At 39.4% G+C, this 21,840-nt stretch overlaps 1 protein-coding gene across 5 annotated transcripts in view; it reads right to left on the bottom strand.

Annotated features, from left to right (window-relative positions):
- ARHGAP28 (Rho GTPase activating protein 28) overlaps positions 1–21,840 on the bottom strand; it is a 118,040-nt gene that overhangs the window by 15,678 nt on the left and 80,522 nt on the right. For all 5 annotated transcript variants that reach the window (XM_069960096.1, XM_069960094.1, XM_069960098.1 and 2 more), the window contains exons 2-12: positions 19,093–19,289; positions 17,973–18,190; positions 14,405–14,492; positions 14,083–14,225; positions 11,967–12,132; positions 11,796–11,887; positions 11,219–11,296; positions 9,674–9,836; positions 6,471–6,553; positions 1,279–1,476; positions 630–773 (exon numbers count right to left, since the gene is read on the bottom strand). In XM_069960096.1, coding sequence (XP_069816197.1) covers positions 630–773; positions 1,279–1,476; positions 6,471–6,553; positions 9,674–9,836; positions 11,219–11,296; positions 11,796–11,887; positions 11,967–12,132; positions 14,083–14,225; positions 14,405–14,492; positions 17,973–18,190; positions 19,093–19,261 — 1,542 coding nt within the window. In that variant the 5' untranslated portion in view covers positions 19,262–19,289. The remainder of the gene's footprint in view (positions 1–629; positions 774–1,278; positions 1,477–6,470; positions 6,554–9,673; positions 9,837–11,218; positions 11,297–11,795; positions 11,888–11,966; positions 12,133–14,082; positions 14,226–14,404; positions 14,493–17,972; positions 18,191–19,092; positions 19,290–21,840) is intronic.

Genomic DNA, 21,840 nt, shown 5'->3' with positions numbered 1-21,840 from the left:
CTTCATTCAGATGTTACAGAAACATGCTACTTTGTCTGCAACTAGATTTACACACAGTAAAAAAAAATAGGTGTAATTATCTTATATGGAAAAAAAATAAATAGGTACAAAAGACTTGAATTGATGTAGCCTTATTAACCAGATCCTGAAGCTATGAGTATGCGGTGAGGAAGAGGTTAATGTAAACTGTAGAGTATAAAATAACATCCAGAGTTCCCATAGTGATAAGTACTTAATTTGGTTACCCGTTTTCCAGCTGGATAATTCTTGCAGTCATGCAATCTGCTGCACTTTATCCAGCCACTCCTCAACCATTGGGGAGGTTGCTGACCTCTAACGTAGAGGTATGAGTAATTTGGGGCAATTATACCTACTATGGGTGAATTGTGGAGCAGGTGCTCAGAGGAGAATTAATTCAGCAACAGCGGTAGGTTAACAGAGAGCATTGATATAGGAGAGAACACCAGACCGCTGAGTCTTAAAGAGTCTTAATCTGTCACTGCTAAGTAGATGTTAGGTCTAAGAGATACCTGGTACCTTCCTGCATCTGTCTATGCTTCCATAATGTAGGAAAATGCTTTTAATATCTGGTACAAAGAATCAAATAGGCTCTAGATTCTAAAACATACCTCTCTCCTTTCAGGCCTTTCACGCTCCATAGTCTTTCGCCTTAATAATTTTCTTACGCTCTTATCGAAAATAAGCTGCTTCTTGTTATTGTTCTGTGCTGCCTCATTCATTTTCCGCACTTGGGAAATCAGAAAGGCTGGAACCTATATTAACAGGAAGCAAACATTAAGACATCTATAAAATAGATTTTGCTGTATTGTTTCTCATATTATCACTCTCCAGCCTTGTTGTGATCATTAAAAATAACATGTTGCAGACTTGTTTGTCTAACTTGGTAAAAAGATGTCCTGTGAGCGGCACCTGAAATATTTTACTTTTACAGCAGAAACTCAAGGACAGGCTTGGTTCTTTCAGGTTAAATGCTTTTCTTTATATTCAGTTGTTGCAAATAAAAAAAAATAAAAAAAAAAATAATAAGATGCAAAGAATAGGTATATATGATAAATACTATAGATATGCCATAAAGGGCTAACTTAAGAATACCTTTTAAGCAAAATAAATGCCATTTAGAGATCCACAGTGCCTATAACTGGCCAATAAACAATGCTGTTGAGCAATGAAATATTATGTATAGCATTTGGCTTTAATATGCTTTTGTTATAATACAAAAACCTCTTTAAATTCTTAACATGGAAATGTTTTTCTCACCGTCCATAAAATGTCCTGGTACCTAATTAAAAGTCGAACAATGTGTGCCGTAGATGCCGCAGCCTTCATCTCTTCCTGGTTGGCACTTTTGCCCTTGTGAATAAACAAGTTTGGTGCAAGGATCATAGATACGTTCCACAAACTCATTTTGTTTTTTTCTTCATTAGACACAATTTTTTTTAGGAAGTACAGTAAAGCCTAAAGTATAAAGGGACAAAAGAAAAATATTTTTTTCCTTTTTAATACAACACATATCAAAATATAAAACATATCTGCGATACTTTATACTTAAATATTTTGTGCTAACTCTTTCTAAGCTATGGAACAGTCATTTTATATGAAGTTTATATCACTCAAACCTATCCCAGACCAATTTACTAAAAATAAAACAGATTTTTTTCGGTTCCTTTAAGAAACTGTATCTTCTACACTTTTAATAACTAAAGTTACAGAAACATGCTTTATTATTTGTATTGTTATTTCATTTATTCTGTATTTATTTCTTGATTGTTGTATGTTTATTTTCTGTACATGAGTATTTGGGCAGCCATCTTACTTAGTTTGGTGCCTGGCAATAAGATATGCAGCAATATGATTTACAGCAGTTACATAGATATAACAAATTGATGGAAGTTCTAGCACTTATTAAAAAGTATATTGTAAACCTTGTGTATTTTTCCCTCTTTGTGCACATATAGTGGTCCCTGTGAGATGCCTTGTGAAGGTTTTGAAAGATGGCACAACCTTCCATATGAGCCTTATAGTAGTCTTGCTGTTCCTCTACAGTAAGTATACCCTTAGTATAAGGCTATATTCAAACAACGTAAATGTTCTATTAATCACGGCCGTTGTTGCAAATTTGCAGCAAAGGCCAAGAATAATAGAAAATTTATGTTGCAATGGAATCCCAGCCAGAGTTTATACACATAGTATACACTCTGGCCGGAATTCCTAGCAGCTGCACGAAAACTGACATGTCAGTGTTTTTGCATCCGCTATTCATTGAATTGGGCTACACAACTCTGATGGCTCACACAATGGAAAAGGTGGCTCTGGCCATACTTTCCATTGTGTGCTATGGTGAATTGGGATGCAGGCACACGCGGATGAGCCCGCATCCCAATTAAGCACAAATAAAGTTCATCCGCCCGGTACTGCAGGATGATCTTCACCGACACCGATTCTGACACCATTCTATGACATCACCGAGTCACAGCAGGCTGGTGTCATACAGCATGTGAACCCGGCCTAAAGCTGACTCACTAGTAATTTTGGAAAATTAGTGCTTAAAACCCTATCAGTATCACCACTGCTGAACTAGCACAGGACAAAGCAGTGATAGAGGCTTTGTCCACAAGCCTAGGGCCAAGCCAAGACCCCAGTAGACCCTTGAACCTGTCCTGACCTCTTGGTATGAGACAATTTTCAGTAAAGGAGTCTACAGTTTTTAAATGACAATTCAAGCTATATTCCCTCATCGTAAATTACCAATAACAAATCCTCCTAGTCAGAGGTCGGAGTCCAATATGACCATTTCTACCAATCCAATGGGCAAAGCCTGGGGAATAAAGCCCCTTGAAGGGGCTATATTTTTATTTTTAACTCCTGATGCTCACATGCTATATATATATCATAAGCAGAAGTGAAATCAACTGTAGGGCTACAAGAATCATATGCAGTTTGCATGAGCATAAGGACACAGGAGTATGTGCATTTCATACTCTTTTAGTTATACTTACCACAAGATTGTAAATAAGTAAACGTGAAGTTTTAAGTCAGGTCCCTAAGGGGGCTCTATTCCCCGGGCTTTGCCTGTGGGATTGGTACAAGTGCTCATTGTAAATTAATGCTAAAATGCAGCCATAATTTTGGGGTCAAAATACGGACATATTTTTAATATATTAATGTGCTCCATTGAAGTAAATGGGAAACTGGCAGCAGTGCACACCTCATATGACCGTCCAAATAATGATCATGCTCATTATTTATGACCTACAGTACTTTTTCAAAATACAGTTGTTTTTTGTTTTTTCTTTTCATCTGTTCACGTATTATTTTATTGTTACTCAATATTAAAGTCGTATTTAACTTTTATTTTATGGGATGTGAACCAAGCCTCAGGATGCGCTGTTGTACTCTACAGTATAACAGATTTTTTTGTCCTGTCACTATAATAGAATTATGTCGGAAAATTGAGTACGTAATCCATTGTATGGGTGCCTACATTGCTTCTACAACTGTACAAGCAGGGCCGGTGTCAGCACCCGGCTTACTCGGGCAAGTGCCGGGGCCCACAGCCGCTCAAGGGGCCCCCGACACTTGCCCGAGCAGTGAGCTGGGTGCTGACGCCGGCCCTGCACATTGATAATGACAGCTACAGGGTAAAGGACCTGCCTGTCTGCTGCCGAGCCATGGGAAAGGACCTGTGGTGACATCATAAGGGGGCGGGGCTGAGAACGGGAGAGGATGCTGGTGGATGAAGGACCTGTGATCATTGTCATGTGACATGAGCGGCCGGGGCTCATTTATACCTCCCCTCTGTATGCTGGGAGTTCTCCTCTTATATCTCCTATAATGTCCTCTGATCTCTCATAACAGGCTGGACATGCTGGGAGTTGTAGTCCTCCTAGATTAGGTGAGTATGATTTTATTTTTTTAAATTTTCTTGTGTTGAGGGAGAGCAGGGGGCATCTATTTTGGGGCATTACTATGGGACAGCAGGGGACATTACTATGGGGGCAGGGGGCATTTACTATGGGGCAGAGCAGGGGGCATTACTATGGGGGCAGAGCAGGAGACATTACTATGGGGGCAGTGGACATTACTATGGGGGCAGGCAGAGCAGGGGGCATTACTATGGGGCAGAGCAGGGGGCATTACTAGGGGGGCAGTGGACATTACTATGGGGACAGGCAGAGCAGGGGGCATTACTAGGGGGGCAGAGCAGGGGCATTACTATGGGAGCAGTGGACATTACTATGGGGGCAGAGCAGAAGACATTACTATGGGGCAGGGGACATTACTATGGGGGCAGACAGAGCAGGGGGCATTACTATAGGGGCATGGCAGGGGGCATTACTATGGGGACAGAGGGCCTTTTTTACTATATGGAGGGCACAGCATTGGGACATTATTACTATATGGGGGGCACAGTACAGGACCCACAAACCTCCTTACTTTACTGCACATGACACCAAGCAGCAGAATTACTACTGTATGGGAGCCTATTGGTGGGGAAAAGGGAAGGAAGTTGCTGAAAATGTGCGGAGCCTAAGATGTTTGTCTCACAGGTTCTGAAGAGATTAATTGTAGCTTGAAGAAATCATCATGTAGTCTAGGCCAGATGGAGAGGAAACGGAGAGCGATCGCCTCAGATCAAAGAAGACCTCACCTGTGAGTCACTGAATTACATTTTTTTTCTGTATTTTACTTTATTTGGTAGGTGTGCCCCGAGGTGTGCTATACAAAGGGGCCCCCTGAGTCTCTCGCAACCAAGGGCCCACAAAAACCTGGAGCCGGCCCTGTGTACAAGACTGGGTTTACATTACGAGACAGTATTTGAATTACGTGCATTATGTTGCAGGTACTGTATACCTCACTAGACGTCAATATGAGATGCCGACAAAAGGCCACGTTCACATGCTGTAAGACAGCGGCTGTTCTGTGACAAGGCTGTGTCACAGAACGGCTGCTGTCTGTGAAGTTCAACCAGGCCGGTACTACAGTACCGGCCTGATGAACTTCATTTCTTTTGAATGCGGGCACATTCTGGTGTTCCCGCATTACAATTAACCATTGCAGACAATGCAAAGTGTAGACACAGGGCCTATTTTAACAGGTTGCCAAGGCATACGTGCAATTTATTACACAAGTGTAATGTGAATCCGACCTAACAAGAAACATAAGCTTTAATTGTAATAGTTTCCCTACAAAGTTTCTTAACTTTATTGTGGTCAGTCACTAATAGGATACATATCATTTACTTTCCTCCTAGAGCTCCCTTTGCCATGACTCATTGAGTAACTGGAAGTATTCCCCAACCTGCTCCTATCACATTGTTATTATTATTATTATTATCATCATCGTCTAGCCGGGGCCTCGCCATCCCCCGGTCGAGAGGCATCAGGTATACCCTTGATGGTGACTGACAGCAGGCCTAGCCAGTTAACTGTCAGCACCTAGGTTCATGTCCACTAAATATCCCAGCCCCTGGACTCACTCCAATTTTTGGGTGGGCTCACTTGCTTCCTCACTCACCTTAAATGTTTCTCTGTGTGCTCAATGCCATGCAGTGTCTGGCCTAATTTTTGGGAGGCTCACTTGTTTCCTCACTCACTTTTAATGGTTCTCTGTGTGCTCAATGCCATGCTGTATCTGGCATAATTTTTGGGAGGCCCACTTGCTTCCTCACTCACTTTTAATGGTTCTCTGTGTGCTCACTGGCATGCTGTGTCTGGTATAATTTTTGGAAGGCTCACTGGCTACCGCTTCTACCTTGATCACTCTGTCCTCACCGCAATGTTGTGTCAGGCTAAATTTTGGGGTGTTTCATCATATGCTACCTCTGTTTTAATGGTTCCCTGTGTTCTCACTGCCATGCTGTGTCAGGCTGAGTTTTTGGGTGGTCCCTATGCCTACCTCTGTTTTAACCAGGCTGTTGCACAGAATTAGGCATAATGGTGTCATTAGGCAGCCTCAGAGGCATGCATACATGCTGCCACTGCTGTTTCCTGTCCATTTTAGTTGTGTTTCCATCAATTTCTGAGGTTGACAGGTTTTCACACGACCTTCCCTCTACCGAACTTGAGTCTCCTGCAAAAATGCTCGAGTCTCCCATTGACTTCAATGGGGTTCGTTACTTGAAACGAGCACTCGAGTATCGGGAAATACTCGTCTCGAGTAACGAGCACCCGAGCATTTTAGTAATTAATTATTATCAAACTAATAATTGTTGGAAGGATTTAGATTTTTCTGTTCATTTTTTATGTGAAGATGATTAAGCAATCTGATTAGACGCTAGCTTCCATGTACCAAAGATTTATTGTCATAAGCTGCCAAGGCCAATATCTGGATTTTCTTTCTGGATAAACAATGCAACATTAGCATGTGAAATGATTGCAGGGAACTAATGCCTTACTCCTGGAAGGAAATGCATAGAAATATTTTGTGATACTGTTTCTAATTTAATTTACCTTGGCAGTATCTCTGTTGGCATCTGGCAGGAGCATGATTAATAGATGAAGAGCTTGCAGCTGCAATTTGATCTTGGAGATTTCTAAAGAAATGAAAATAACTAAAATAAGAATTCTTATATGAAAGTCTGAAATTTGATTAGTTACTCAGAAAAGGCTTGCTGTGTTCTCGTGAGGATTTGTTTTATAAAACCGCTAAGAGTTGAAAGATTGCCCTGTCATAATCCTGTCTTTGACATCATTCCATGACATAAATTACGCATTATCTACAAAAAAAAGGATTGGCACAATGAGCGTATTTATTATATGATAGGCCTACAAAAGGATCTACAGTGCCACAGCTGCAACAATATCTGCAAACAATCACTCACATGGAAAAGCACTGAAACAAGTTCGCCCAGGTTGCATTCTTCAAAGTTAAAAACTACCTATTGTTCAGGGTCTGGTACATTATAAGGAGATTTTCATTTCAACAGGATCTAATTCAGTGGTGGCCAATGTGAAAGAATATGTTGGAACACAGTGTCGCAAAATTCGGGTGCATTTGGAATAGTAAATATGGGCCATTGTTTTAAATCCTCCAAGATAATAAGGACAGCATGACCTGTTGGTCGCTGTATTATGGAGGTACCACGGGCATAGCTAGGATTCATTGCGCCCCATACCAAAAAAAAACTGTATGGCCCCCCCCACCTCCCTTATACACATATATAAAATAATAATGAAAAAATTCAAATCTCTTGTGGCCAGAGGCAGAGGCAGGCCCACAAAAGTGACTGGCAGAGCAGAAGGTCAATGGCTGCTTGTTCTGTCAGTAAACTGTATTCAGCTATAAGGGCCCATTAGAAGCCATTATGGTTAAATACATAGGTGCAGGAGCAGACTACCTTCTGTTTAACCCCTTATTTACTGCAGTGCAGTGTGTGACACAAACCTCACTTAGGTGCGGCATCACAAAAAAGGGTTAAAAATAGAAGACAAGGAGATATCTGCTTCACTGCTCCTGCACTGATAATCCCTGACCTCTGCCGGAGCTCAGGAGAGCAGAGGTCAGGGGTTATCAGAGCAGTGAAGCCGAGCTCTCATTGTCTTCTGTTTTTACCCTTTTTTTGTGTTGCAGGATGTAAATAAACTTTGGGTCACTTACACACAGCAGTACATAAGGAGTTAAGCACAAGGACACAGGACAGCTCTTATCTTCCCTGTGTATCCTTGGTCCCCCCTCCTGCCCGGGCACCATAGCAGCTGCCTGGCCTGCCTCTATGGTAGCTACTACACTGGGAGTAACTGTCTCCCAAAAAGCATTGCTTCCAGGATAGAATACTGTCCCTGTTGTGCAAAGACACCATACAACAACACACAGAAAGTATAGTCCCTCACTAAATATTTGTGCCAAAGTACAAACACCAGGGGGGAGATTTATCAAACTGGTGTAAAGTAGAATTGACTCAGTTGTCCCTAGCAACCAATCAGATTCCACCTTTCATTTTTTAAAGAATCTGTGAGGAATGAAAAGTGGAATATGATTGGTTGCTAGGGGAAACTAAGATAATTCTACATTACACCAGTTTAATAAATTTCCCCCATGCTGTTGCTATGTGCATGGTCCTGTATACTGAAAAGGTCTAATAACAAAACTGTGACTAATAATAAAATATGCTTCCTGAGCTGAGGACTTTAAAAACATCCTTTTTTTATTGCTTTTATTACACTGCTCCTTATAGGTCTACAATTGAGCATTGTTTCCTGTGCCAATGCTAAGTGCTATTTATTAACACCAGAATGTGTTGTCTTCAACAATATGTAGTGTTGCTTTTCTAAATGTTCTCACAAAGGACATGTTTTTATGGAGATGTGCCACTTTTGATCAATTTGGAACAAAAGCTGTAATTACGAAATTATTGTCCTTTGGGAAATAAGAAAGGGACAAATCCTAGAAAAAAACTGAATTGAATATAAAAAAAACATTGGTACATAAACGGATCTATATATCTATATCTATATATATCTATACAAATCTATATATCTACCTGAATAGAAAAAACAGTCTAGCAAGGTTAATTCAGGTCTAACCCGCAGTTTAAGCCAGATGGAACATGAGTGGCAAGGAGGAATATCCATTTTGCCTCTTTAATAAGGAGCTGGCATCAGTGATCTGCACCAGGAGAATTAACCCTCACTATGCCCTGTACTTTGAAAGTTGTAGTGTTGCCACAAAAGGGGGACATTACAACTTTAAAAGTACAAGGCAGTTGGAGGGTTAATCCTCCTCCTTGAATTGGGGATTACCGACACAAGCGCCTTTAACAAACTTGATTGAAATGACAGTAACCATTTAACCACAAGGCATTTGTTTTTGGCATGCTCCCTCTTCTGATACCATGTAGTATTTTAATTTGCCTCTCTCGATGGTCATATGTTTCCACTATGTATCAGCAGAAACTAGCATTTCTATGGATTTTAGAGTAAAATCCTAAAACCTGAAAATCTTCGCTTTATGCCATGCTGGATCTCTCTCCTTCTTCATGTTTTCTGTATCAGTGTAGCTCTACTTCTTCTTTGCTTTGGGTCTATCACAGCGTTTCTCAACTTCAGTCCCACCAACAGGTCATGTTTTGAGGATTTCACAGGTGATAATTATAGTCAGTGCACCAGTAACTGCCACAGTTGTTCATTGTATGGGATAGCTGCAAAACATGACTTGTTGGTGGGTCTTGAGGACTGGAGTTGAGAAACACTGGTCTATCAGGTAGAGGTGAGCTGAACTTATTTCACAATAAGGGTGCGCTCACACGTATAGGATCCGCTGCGGACTCCCCTGCGGATCCCTGCACTGTACACTTATGGTCAGACAAACTGTCCGCAGCCCGCCCCGTTATCCCCCCGGCCGCCGGAGCGTATACTTCACCTGCTCTCTGCTCCGGCTTGCTTCGGGGCTGAGTGGGACGTGAAGACGCCGGGAGCCCGAAGCAAGCCGGAGCGGGGAGAAGGTGATGTATACACTCCGGCGGCCGGGGGTTAGCGGGGCGGGCTGTAAACATACTCACAGCCGGATGTCCATCCCGCTGCGAGTTTGTCTGCCCATAATGTACAGGGCACGGATCTGCAGTGGATCTCACTGCGGATCCGTTACATGTGAACGCACATTTAATAAGTTTAATTTTAGCTAAAAGTAAAAATCATGCAACATCGCTGTTCCTTACTTTCCACTAAAGCAGTGAAGGCAGGGAGGTACTCCATTGTAAACAGAGGTGTAGGCAGTTCTCTTATGAACATCTTTAAAAGACCGGCAGCGTCATTGTTTCGAACTTTTTTCCAGTCAAAAGAGTTATCATAAAATTTGAATTCCAATTCCTCCCGGAGACTCTGTAAGAACGAAAAATCTTCTAATTCAACAGAATCCATTTTTCAAATTAGAAAAAAGGGTCACTTTTATAGGAAGGAGGAGAAAGTAGTTATATATTCAATTGTATTGGAGAACATTTAATATTGATATAATGGGGGAGATTTATCAAACGTGGTATAAAGTGAAACTGGCTCAGTTGCCCCTAGCAACCAATCAGATTCCACCTTTAATTTTCCAAAGAGTCTGTGAGGAATAGAAGGTGGAATCTGATTGGTTGCTAGGGGCAACTTAGCCATTTTCACTTTAGACCATGTTTAATAAATCTCCCCCATTGTGTTTAAAAAGCAGATAGATAAGCTAAGCTGGGCTTGAGGAGCATGTCTAGTCTCCAATACCTAAACATAGAAAAAGCCTTTTAGCCAGCTCTCATTCATTAAGCCAGACTTTCCTTTTTATTTAATAATCCTTAAAGAGAATTTACCACTGGTACATCGCATATCCATGTAAATGTTTTAAAGATTAATAGATAAAGGGAATGTTATATTGTAGAGCACTCTAAAGGATCTTTTCTACATTCATTGATTTGTATTTTTAGGGAATATTAGGGAATGTTTTTCATTTTTCCAAATAAATAAAAAAAACAATCTGTTCCTATTTATATGGTATGATATAAGGCTATGTTCACACTACGTTAGAGACCGGCCGTTCCGGTCTCTGGCCGGATCATCTCGGCCGGTACTTAATGATCTTTCCGGCCGCAGAGCTCTGATGACCAGCGCGCGCCCGCATCAGAGCTTCCCATAACACACAGTGAAGCGAGCGTCCAGAGCCACTTGTTTCACTGTGTGAACTGACAGGGCTTTCTGCAGCCGGAATTCACTAAATTCCGGCCGCAGAAAACTGACATGCCAGTTTTTTCCGGCGCCGACATGGGACCCCAGCTGGAGCGCATACCATGTGTGTACGCTCCGTCCGGGATTCCATTCAAAATAAGGCTATGTTCCACCCCTGAAAACTACGAACGTAGTTCTGCGGCGAGAACTACGGCCGTAGTTTTACGTACTGTGAACATAGCCTTAATATGTATAAAATACATTTCACTTTGTGTTGAAATCAGAACAGTGACCTGAATCTCCATTGTTCTATAGAAAATAATGTAAAGCCACAGAGTCAATAAACAGCGGCCGTTGTTGCACTCTGCAACAGCGTCCGTTAGTTATTGAAAAAATACATAGTGTGAACATGGCCTTACAGAGTATAATTTATATTAACTTAGTAACCTTTATCAACATAAGGAACCTGATCTTTTACATACCCACTAAGGAAGACAACATGACCTGTCTAATATACAACAAGCAGTAAATATGTCACACAACAGATCTTTTATATCAAAGACCAATACCTTAACTCGAGAAGCCGAGCCTGGAACTCGCAGTATTCCTTCTGTCTCCAGACCTGTTTCTTCGAGTCGCTGTAATAACTAATAAAAAAACATTTATTTATCAGTCACAATAGTAATTAACATTAAACACAAGATTAAAGGATGTCAGTATGACATCTCTGGAATAAATACCATGGAACCTATAGATTATATTAATAAAAGGAAGCAAGGGAAAGACATTGATTATCTTGTTTCTGTGATGCCTGTCAAGCAGGATAATATATAAGGCAGTAGGCAAATAGTTCTTGTGGTTGATTTTGTGGAAGCTGGAAAAGAGAGCAAGCGCAAAGATCTGAGCTTTTATCACAAGGAAAATTATGATGGCTAGATAAATGGGTTCAGATCTCCAAAATGACAGGTCTGGTCAGAATGCCTACAGAGGTCTTAGAGTCCACACCACAAGTTATTTCATATATATGAAAATGTGTCAATAAACTGTTTCGTACTGACACATTTCCAAAAGGGAAAAACGAAATATTTCTACTAAGCGTAAAATTGTATTCTACACTACTGTGTTTACTGTACACTGTATACTTACTTTTTGAAAGATCAAGGGGACCTTTGTGCCAGGCACTTTCTTTTGATCATTTTCCAATAATGTTGTCAAAGGAACTCCAAAAAGGCCATTTTCTAGATAAAAAGCACAAAGTAAAATTAACTACCTGAAATGTTTCAGTTACTACAGTAAACCCATGAAATCATATTTTACCTCTTCCTTTAACACGTAGAACTCGATTCCTCTTTAATTCAATTCCCAAAGCATCATAAAAAGCTGTTAATTCGATTAGGGAGAGATACCGTATCTTCTTCATGTCTTCTAGAGATAAATCTTCAACTTCAGTAAGCCCAAATCTGCTTTTCCAAACAATGAATTTCTGAAAGATAATGGCAGGAACTTTCTGAGTGGTTGACTTTCAAGGGAAAATTGAGTATCCAGTAAATGGAAGCAGTTATTGTATGATTTCATGCATGGATACAATTGAACAGATACAGCTGAACCTTCAATTTCAATGGAATAGGGCCTGAAATAATAATGTCTCTGGGGCTATATTCATACATGTAAAAATAAAGGCAAATAACATCCTTTGTTGCAAAACAACGACCATTATTAACAATCATGATCATTAATAACAGTTGTTGTTTTTGCAACAAGGGATGTTATTTGCCCTTATTTTTACATTGTAGGAACATAGCCTCTTTGGAGGTAAACCTGGCTATTCCCATGTTTTGAGACTAGCAACTGAGGCTCCACCGACCCCTTTTTTGCATATTTATAGGAGGCAATGTATCAATGGAGGCTCTTGAGTGAGTACTTCATTTTTTTCACTGATCTCCCTGAGCTCAACGATTACTGTGTTTTGTTGGTCTACTTTTCATTGCCCCCATTAGCCAGAATCCAGCTCCACACTAACGAGGGGCAAATACCCTGAAACAGCTGTCTTTGGATGGATGCCTGGATTTGGTAAACCTTTGTCATTGCGCAATATTCACAACTGAGTTGGACTTTGACGCAAAAGGGGCCACCCTGGTATTTCCCTATTTATGTTCCAATACTCACAACTGAGTGGGACTTAAGGGGCTACGTATCAGGGTGGTTTGGTGATCCCCCCACTGTGAGGCACTCCTTGGCAACAGGTTTTCCTTCCTTGGAGGAATATCTGGCTATTCCCGTGTTTTGAGACTGAGGCTCCACGGACCCCTTTATTGAACATAGCCCTAGTCAGGGGAATTATATAAAGAAAAGCTCAGAGCATTCTTTGATTACTCAGTGTTTGCAGTGATTTATTTCGAGAGTTGTATTTTGGCACAGGTCATTTTTGCTTTAGGGTATGTTCACACAATATTATCAAAATTATCAAAATTCAGCCTTATTTCACCTCAAAAAAACATTGTGTGAACATACCCTTAGGCAAGGTGGATAGAAAGTTATATCACAGATGTGTTACATTGCATTCTGGAGCACAGCTTTGTTAATATTAACCCTTTCAAATCAGCAATACGTACATATACGTTCCTACTGCACATGCCCCGTGCAGCAGGAACGTGTATGTATGTTGCTGACTGTGATCCTGTCATTAACCCCTTAAACTCTGCAATCTATATTGATTACGGAGTTTAAGGTACTCAGGTTCCGATCGCTTGTCCTAACAGGCGGGGATATAGCATAGATCAGTATATGCAATCTATTGATTGCAAGTATATGCAATCTATTAAGTGCATGTTTTAAAGTGTTTAAAAAAAAGTTAAATAAAAAAGTTCTTAAAAGTATTAAAAAAAACCCTAAGAAAGCCCCCCAATAAAAGTTTAATATACCCCCATGCCCATTATAAAAATATTTAAAAATAAATAACTGAACATATATATCGTAGGGTGCGGAATTTTCCGATCTATTAAAATATTACATTATTGCTCCAGCATTGTGAGTGGCATAAATAAAAAAACAACAACAACAAAAACAGGATTGCCGATTTTTTTTTAATTATATATCAGAAAAAAAATTATAAAAAGCAATCATTTTTTTTTACACCAATATGATATTAAAAAAAACTAGAGATCATTGCGCAAAAAATTACACCCCAACCAGCCCTGTAGGTGGAAAAATAAAACCGCTATGTCTCTTAGAAGGCGGGGAGGAATTTGACCTGGACACCCCTGCATCAATGGGCTCGGTCTTGAAGGGGTTAACGTCACAATTCACCAATACAAGCAGTGACATCTCAACTCTGCACATACATATATTACGTTCAGCTGGTTATACGTACAATACCCAGCATTGGCCTTACATGTGGCAAACATTACTTAGGGCTAATTCTGCAGACACTTACAGGTAAGATACAGTCATCCTTTTTAATTCTTTGGTTTGTCTGTTTCTCTTTATCATCTGTAACAATGGTCTCTGAAAAAGACACTTCAAAAGACAGCTCTTCTGCTACCGAGGGGTTAATTTTTTCTAAAGTGCAGGTGTTAGCTGAAATGCAAAGGGACAATTTGGAAATTATGCAAAATTACCATCCAATTACATAGGCTTTCTTTGATGATAGAACTGACAGTCATGACAAAGTAACTAATATCTATATATAAATCTCCTACTAGGAAGCTTCAAAGTAGAGCGATTTAATGTAAGACTGACTGCAAAAGCAAACTTACAAGTGACAGGTTTCCATATGGGTTTTTTCATTGGGATCTGAACCCCATTTGTTGCAAGAGGAGATACTGGTATGGTCTCAAAGGTGGGCTGAAAAATGAATACATAAATAATAAAATTATTCCTAGTATTAAAACACTGTGAAACATTGTAGGATTTCTTGACTTACATAAAGAATACCCTATGGCTTTTCCTATGAATTTGTAGGAATTTCTTCCATGGCTACCATTCCCATCATTCTGCTCTACTATAGGGAAAGGTGACAGCGTAAGGCGAAGCCTGGATCCGCAGTCTAGAAAATCATCAGCATTGTTACAAATTTACATCTAGGCTAAGTTCACTCAACGAATAAACAACGGCCATTATTTGGTACTCAAAACAATGGCTGTTTTATAGAGTGCACAAAAATTGCACAACAGCTAGAAATATATGGCATGCTCATTATTTTAATGACCGTATTAAACATTGGCCGTTGTTCAATACATTGTGGTTGTTTGCATTGACTTCAACGCAAGCCATTTCACTATGAAAAGAACGGCCATTATTTTAATTGAAAACAACAGCCGTTCTTGTCATATTTTGGTTGAACATTAGCCTTATAATGAATATGAACATCAGGGGTAAGATTTAAGTTTTAAGAACATTTTCATATACATAAAAATTAATTAAATTAAAAATGTATTTTATATTCAGTATCCTTTTTGTATTACTTTCTCTCTTCCTTCATGAAAACTTTGCTTATTAAAACGTCAGATAAAAATGTGTTCCCCATGATGTGATGACCACACACAACTTGAACAATTGAGGAATCTGACCACTATACTGCTTAGTTAGAATTACATGACCAGGACAGATTTGCATATCATTTTCATTACACAATAAGGCAACATTATTATCAACATTATTATTAGAGATGAGTGAAGCAAATTAACAGTGATTTGTTTACAAATTTGCTAAATATGGTGGCCAAGGTGGTAGATGCACATGTTAGCTTACAGTATTGTCAATTGGCGGGAGCAAGGAATTATCCATAATCCCTTGAGCCTGTCCAATCACCTGCAAGCAACTTTGTGATGTCAGCAACCCCCCCCCCCCCCTCACCCTCTATATAAGGTGATTGGCTTCCTGGAGGCGGACAGTCGGCAATGTGTGTAGTGGAGAGCAGGATTGGGTGCTGGTTTTGTTCCTTATAGCAAGTCAGTGGACGCTGGCTGGGCATTATACCAAGTCACTGGGTGCTGGCTGGGCATTATACCAAGTCACTGGGAGCTGGTTCTGTGAATTATACCAAGTCACTGGGTGTGCATTATACCAAGTCACTGGGTGTGCATTATACTAAGTCACTGGGTGTGCATTATACTAAGTCACTGGGTGTGCATTATACCAAGTCACTGGGTGTGCATTATACCAAGTCACTGGGTGTGCATTATGCCAAGTCACTGGGTGTGCATTATACCAAGTCACTGGGTGTGCATTATACCAAGTCACTGGGTGTGCATTATACCAAGTCACTGGGTGTGCATTATACCAAGTCACTGGGTGTGCATTATGCCAAGTCACTGGGTGTGCATTATGCCAAGTCACTGGGTGCTGGCTGGGCATTATACCATTTCACTGGGAGCTGGTTCTGTGCATTATACCAAGTCACTGGGTGTGCATTATACCAAGTCACTGGGTGCTGGCTGGGCATTATACCAAATCACTGGGAGCTGGTTCTGTGCATTATACCAAGTCACGGGGTGTGCATTATACCAAGTCACGGGGTGCTGGCTGGGCATTATAACAATTCACTGCGTGCTTTCTGGGCATTATACTAAGTCATTGGGTGCTAGCTGGACATTATAATAAGGCACTCAGTGTGCATCATACCAAGTCACTGAGTGCTGGTGTGGCATTATACCAATTCTCTGGGTGTGCATTATAACAAGTCACTGGGTGCTGGTTGGGCATTATACCAAGTCCCTAAATTTTTAATATCTAAATTTCTATTTAACAAGTTTATTTTAAAACTTGCAACTTAAATATGATAAAACCGCAATAAAAACAGTGTACAGTTCTCTGATGGTATGGCTTTCTGCCCGTGAATAAGATACATCATAGTTTATACTTGTAGGATGTTGACCACACAAAGAAAATTACAGAACTCATGGTCATATTTCATTTTAAAATTTCCTTTTCTGTCTGTTCTTCCACTACTGAGAGGAAAGTTTCCTTCTTGAGTGTCATTCTTTGAACTTCCTTTGCTTTATCAAGGTTTCCTGTTGCATTCACCAATATTCTTTTGTTTTATTTACGGAATTCCTGGGTTTTAGCGCCCAAGTTAAAGCTGGGTAAATTCTGGGTATTGACATAGCAGTGCAGATAAATGTGACATACAGTAGGCCCAATATTCACACTTCCTCCAGTATGCAGACATTCACAGACCTAGGCGCCTACAGGCCAGCAGGATGCGGGGACATGAGTCAGGATCTTTATTCATCATTTACATACAAAATGTTCTACATGTCATACATTAAATAAAGCAATTAAAAGTTGTACGGAATAGTCGTCAGAATCTGCCTTTAGCCATATAAGATGTTATTATTTAAATTTTATTTTATCAGTATTATTTTACAAACTTATTATTATTGTTATTATTATTATTGTTATTATTATTATTATTATTATTATTATTATTATTATTATTATTACTACTACTACTACTACTACTACTAATAATAATAATAGTAATAATAATAATAATTAATTTCATTCTTTCAATTCTACACTCAGTGTCATAGAAGAAAGTGGAACCTTGCAAAATACCTTTGTATATCTACTTGCAAGTCAATCATATCAAAGAGAAGAATCTCAGATATTTGACCCTGTAACCAGGGGTATGTCTTTGACTTTTGCTGTACATGCCAGTATATGAAGTGGCCACTTCTCAGCTATTTACAGAAATGTAAACATTATAGCAATGTACTGCATCTTTCAAATGCCATAAAATATTGTAATATTATTAATGTATGGATATCTTTATATGAAACCCTTTCATCAAGTGTTTATTCTACATTTACCTACTATGTGTCCTGAGATGACTACAGAAAGTCAATGCAATGACGGTTGTTGGTACATTATTGTAGCTCAGGTGGTCTGATTGCCCTTTGGGTGCATCTTTATTTTAAAAGTCCATTGAGTTTAGTGGTAAAAACGGTGAAAGAACGGTGAAAAAAGAAAAACTGTAAAGAACAACTAAAGAAGAACAAAAAAAAAATCTGTTGTTTGCAAAATATGTCCAAGTAATTGTCATGATCATTATTTTGACGTTCGTGCAGACAACGTCTGTGATTTAATACACTGTGTGCATTGGGCGGCCGTCGTTCCATTGACTTCAATGCATTCCATTGAGGCCAATTAAAATGCGTCCATAACGGACATCTTTTTAATAAGAAAAAGAGGACGCCTTTTCTCTTTTTTCACTTAGTGTAAAGATAGCCTAGATCCCTTTTTGACAAACATGATGTAAAGCTACCTTTAGCACAATGATAGGCTAGATGATTAATCAATATGGCATCTCCGTATACTTACTGTAGATTCATTAATTCCAAAGATATCTCGCACATCCCTTACTGAATGTTTGTTCTTTTTCCTCATAGTCTGAGTGTAAGAATTATATCTTTTTTGGACAGCAGCCGCCTGGGTACGAGTAAGTGTGGATAGCAAAGCCTGCCCATCATGTTCCTGAGTACCAGAGATGAGGGTGGACAGGCCTGCCTCCTGTAGCCATTCTGCCTCCAGCTCCCCATCTAGAAAAACAAAAATGTAGAACAGACTTACTGTAGTTTGTGTGTAAATTCTCTGCTATCTATCATTATGTAAGTTATGACACTACAATTATGTAGCTATATGCCTATTGCTTCAGATGTGTATATGAATTCAAATGTCAAATGAGGTATTTATAAGTAGGAGACAAAAGACTGTCCAAGTTTGTACGACATGCTTCTGGAACGAATTCTGTATCTAGTGTTATTGCTCTAAAATCACTATAATTTCCTTGGGATATGTTCCCACTTCAGGAAAATATCGGGGAAGGCAGCCATGTCGTAATATAGATTAGCAGTCATCTATTTAACAAGATGGCTGCCTTTACTGGATATGTTCCCGAAGCTGTCTTTACCATGTAGGTGAAAAAAAAAACATAAAAATGAAAAGCAGAAAAAATAAAAAAAAATATGAAAAGTCTTATTTTAATAGGGGAGAAATTACACAATTTCTACACTAGGAACAAGTCAAATACCCGTCCGTTCTTAGAACTGATGGACTTCAGACAAGCAACCGGACCTTTATCGGTCAATATTTTATGACCTGCCCTATCTATGGGATATAAACCTTTAGGGTATGATCACACAATGTTTTTTGAGGTGAAAATGCGCCCATATTTTGAAAATTACGGCCATAAGCAATTATCATGACCGTTATTTACGGCAGTAATTATCAAAATACAGCTTGTAAAAAAGATAAATGAATGCCAATTTTTCAACAGAGTATGTACAGTATTTAGTAAAAATTAAGAAAAGTGAGAAAGATTTTAAAAAAGTAGTACCAAACAAAACTTTACAATTGAAAATGTTACTAGGGTCTAAGTGTATTGACACTATAAGATTTGTCACAATGTTGTAGATCTGTTGTAGAAAGTCCCCACCCTTACCATCCACAGGCTTTACATCCACCAGCAGACTGTCATCGGACCCATTTTCGCTGTTCTCTTTGATGTTCTTGAGTTCACACCAGAAATCTTCCATTGATGAGTTGTCCATGGAAGTTTCAGAAATGGATCGATTGAAAATAGGGGTGTGGGCAGATTCATCAGAAAGCATCCTGTTGATTCGCCGAGAATTGCTTTTTCTAGAAGACAAAATTAAAGACGAGGAATGTAGTAGTTCTGCTAGAATGACTTAATGATATCCATTCATTTCCTTTGAATCATGAGAAGGAAGAAAAGGACATCAACACTGCTCTTACATTGCATTTATATGCAGAGCTTGGGTTCTGGGTACATTTTATTTGTTAAAGCTGTACATGGCTGCCTTTGTTGTCTACATGACTTAAAGAAAACCTGTCTGTCCGTTTATGCTTCCTAACATAAAGCAGCGTCAGACATGTTGATTCCAGCAGTTTATCTCCTACATGTAAATATCCAGTGGTTTTTCAGAAACTCACAGCTCTCTAGTTCATCCTGAAATATTCATAAGGTGCAGGCTCCTATACCTGACTGCTGCAGACTGAGCCTTGAGCTAGAGAGCGTTGACTTGCGACGGGCAGGGAGCCGCCAAGGTGACTACCTCCCCGTCTCTGCCTATTACACGCCCGGGTTATTAAATCTTTTTTTCTGGGGTATACAGCTCCTGCTGCAGCCGTGGCTGGTACGTGCCGCAGACTGCTCAGGAGATGTATACAGCGGTTCTGGGAACCATATCAGCCAGGTTAACATATGTCTGGCCATCTGGAACCATCCTGGATGCAACAAGCTGAATCATTGCACCCAATGTTCCACCTGGTCGCTGAAATGAGAAACTCTGGACCAGTGGCATAGTTGCCCTCTGGTGAGGTACTGCTGGATAGAAAAATACTGTATAGAACATATTTGATCCCACAAAACTATGATGAATGTTCCAATGGACACATAAGAATCCGGTCTATACTTTCATAGGGAATTTATCTGAGGCGATATTATAGGACATTTGAAGGGATTGTCTTGGGAATCTCATTGTCTGGAAACAATTACTTGAGATCTCACTGATTTGTGTGTCTTTCATTAAGCTGTTTTCTGTGGAGGAATTGCAAGGCTAATGATCCATATCCCTATCCACAGTCCCCTTTTTATATAGCCTGTCCTTGTAGTACTCCTCCTGAAGTCTTATACCACTCATGCATCTTATACCGTGTACAGCTAGAAGATAACTCGGAATGGCAGAACATATAGAAAAAAAATATTATAAGAGAAGTTGTATGTTATACAAATGGAATAGTTTAGGATATATTAAGCCATAAAATAAATGTGACACGTGAAATCTGGTCGATTTATTGTAAAATCCATTCCATCACAGTATCATCCATATCCCTGTCCGGATAACCACATCTACATGAAGGAATGGCTCCGACTCTCATTTCCTTATCCACGTTCTTATTTCCTTGCATAATCAGACAGGAATGTAACCTCCAGAGCTTTTAAATACTAGGTAACGCTGTTCAGACATCTGCTTCCCATTAGCTTTATGTCGACATTAAGAAAACTGAAAACATTGGCTTGAACAGCCATAGAGGTATTTCGGCTACATGTAATTTAGGACAGGCATTATTTATAGGCATGGATGATAATTTGCCACATAACTAAACTTGAGCTAGTTTTATTGGGACTAAACTGAACAGCATCAAAGTACCAAAACTCACTATATTAACCCACAGTTTAAACCAATATCTAATAGGGAACAGGCTATGTTCCCATAATGGGATTTTATCAGGAAAAGGCGACCGGTCCATTAATAATGACAGCCGCAAATAATGATCAAAATCATGACCGTTTAAAAATAAATGCCAGCCTGTTCCCGTAGTATGAAAATAGACTGTATGCATATCCCGCCACATCACATTTACGTTGTGATGATAACTAGCAATACACAGGCCAGTATTTGGTCTGATATGATGACTGGACAGATAACTGAACCCTGTAGAACCAGTTACTGACCACTGTTAATGAACACAATGATTACTCATCTCTTTCTAGTCATGAAACACAGTAAATCAGTGTTAGGAACTAGAACTCATACATGCACAAAAATGCCAAAAAGAAGATAGTGTCAAATCCAAAGGGAAACCATGGTTTGACTGTTCATCACCCTACTCACATGATGAGGCTAGCTACAATATCAAATATAAAACATAAACAAAAGTAGTCCTGTTTTCTAATCTGGAATCAATAATTTTAAGTTTTTTTTTATTGAAATTATAATTTACAATCCTATAATTAACAATGGTGAACTGAACTGTATTTATTTGCTGATATTCATATGAAATAAATACAAAGAGATTTATCAAACATGGTGTAAAGTAAAACTGGCTCAGTTGCCCCTAGCAACCAATCAGATTCCACTTTTCTTTTCACACAGACTCCTTGGAAAATGAAAGGTGAAATCTGATTAGTTGGTAGGGGCAACTGAGCCAGTTTGATAAATCTCCCCCATAGATTTTGCTCATGAAATATTATGAAAAATTTCTACTAAGTGGCTGTGAGTTTAATGTCCAGCTTATAAATGAAATTCATCCACCAGTAAAATACAATTTTCTCAACAAACCCAACCCAACTTGGAGCAAATTTCATTGAAACCGTTTGACTTAAAGGGGAACTCCAGGTAGAGGTTAAAAAAATGAAACTTCTGCAGAAGCATACAGCATTACT

This window comes from Dendropsophus ebraccatus, chromosome 2, assembly GCF_027789765.1.
Source record: "Dendropsophus ebraccatus isolate aDenEbr1 chromosome 2, aDenEbr1.pat, whole genome shotgun sequence".
Lineage (NCBI taxonomy): Eukaryota > Metazoa > Chordata > Amphibia > Anura > Hylidae > Dendropsophus > Dendropsophus ebraccatus.
Note: the sequence above shows the minus strand (reverse complement) of the source record. Positions and strands in the feature narration are given on the sequence as shown.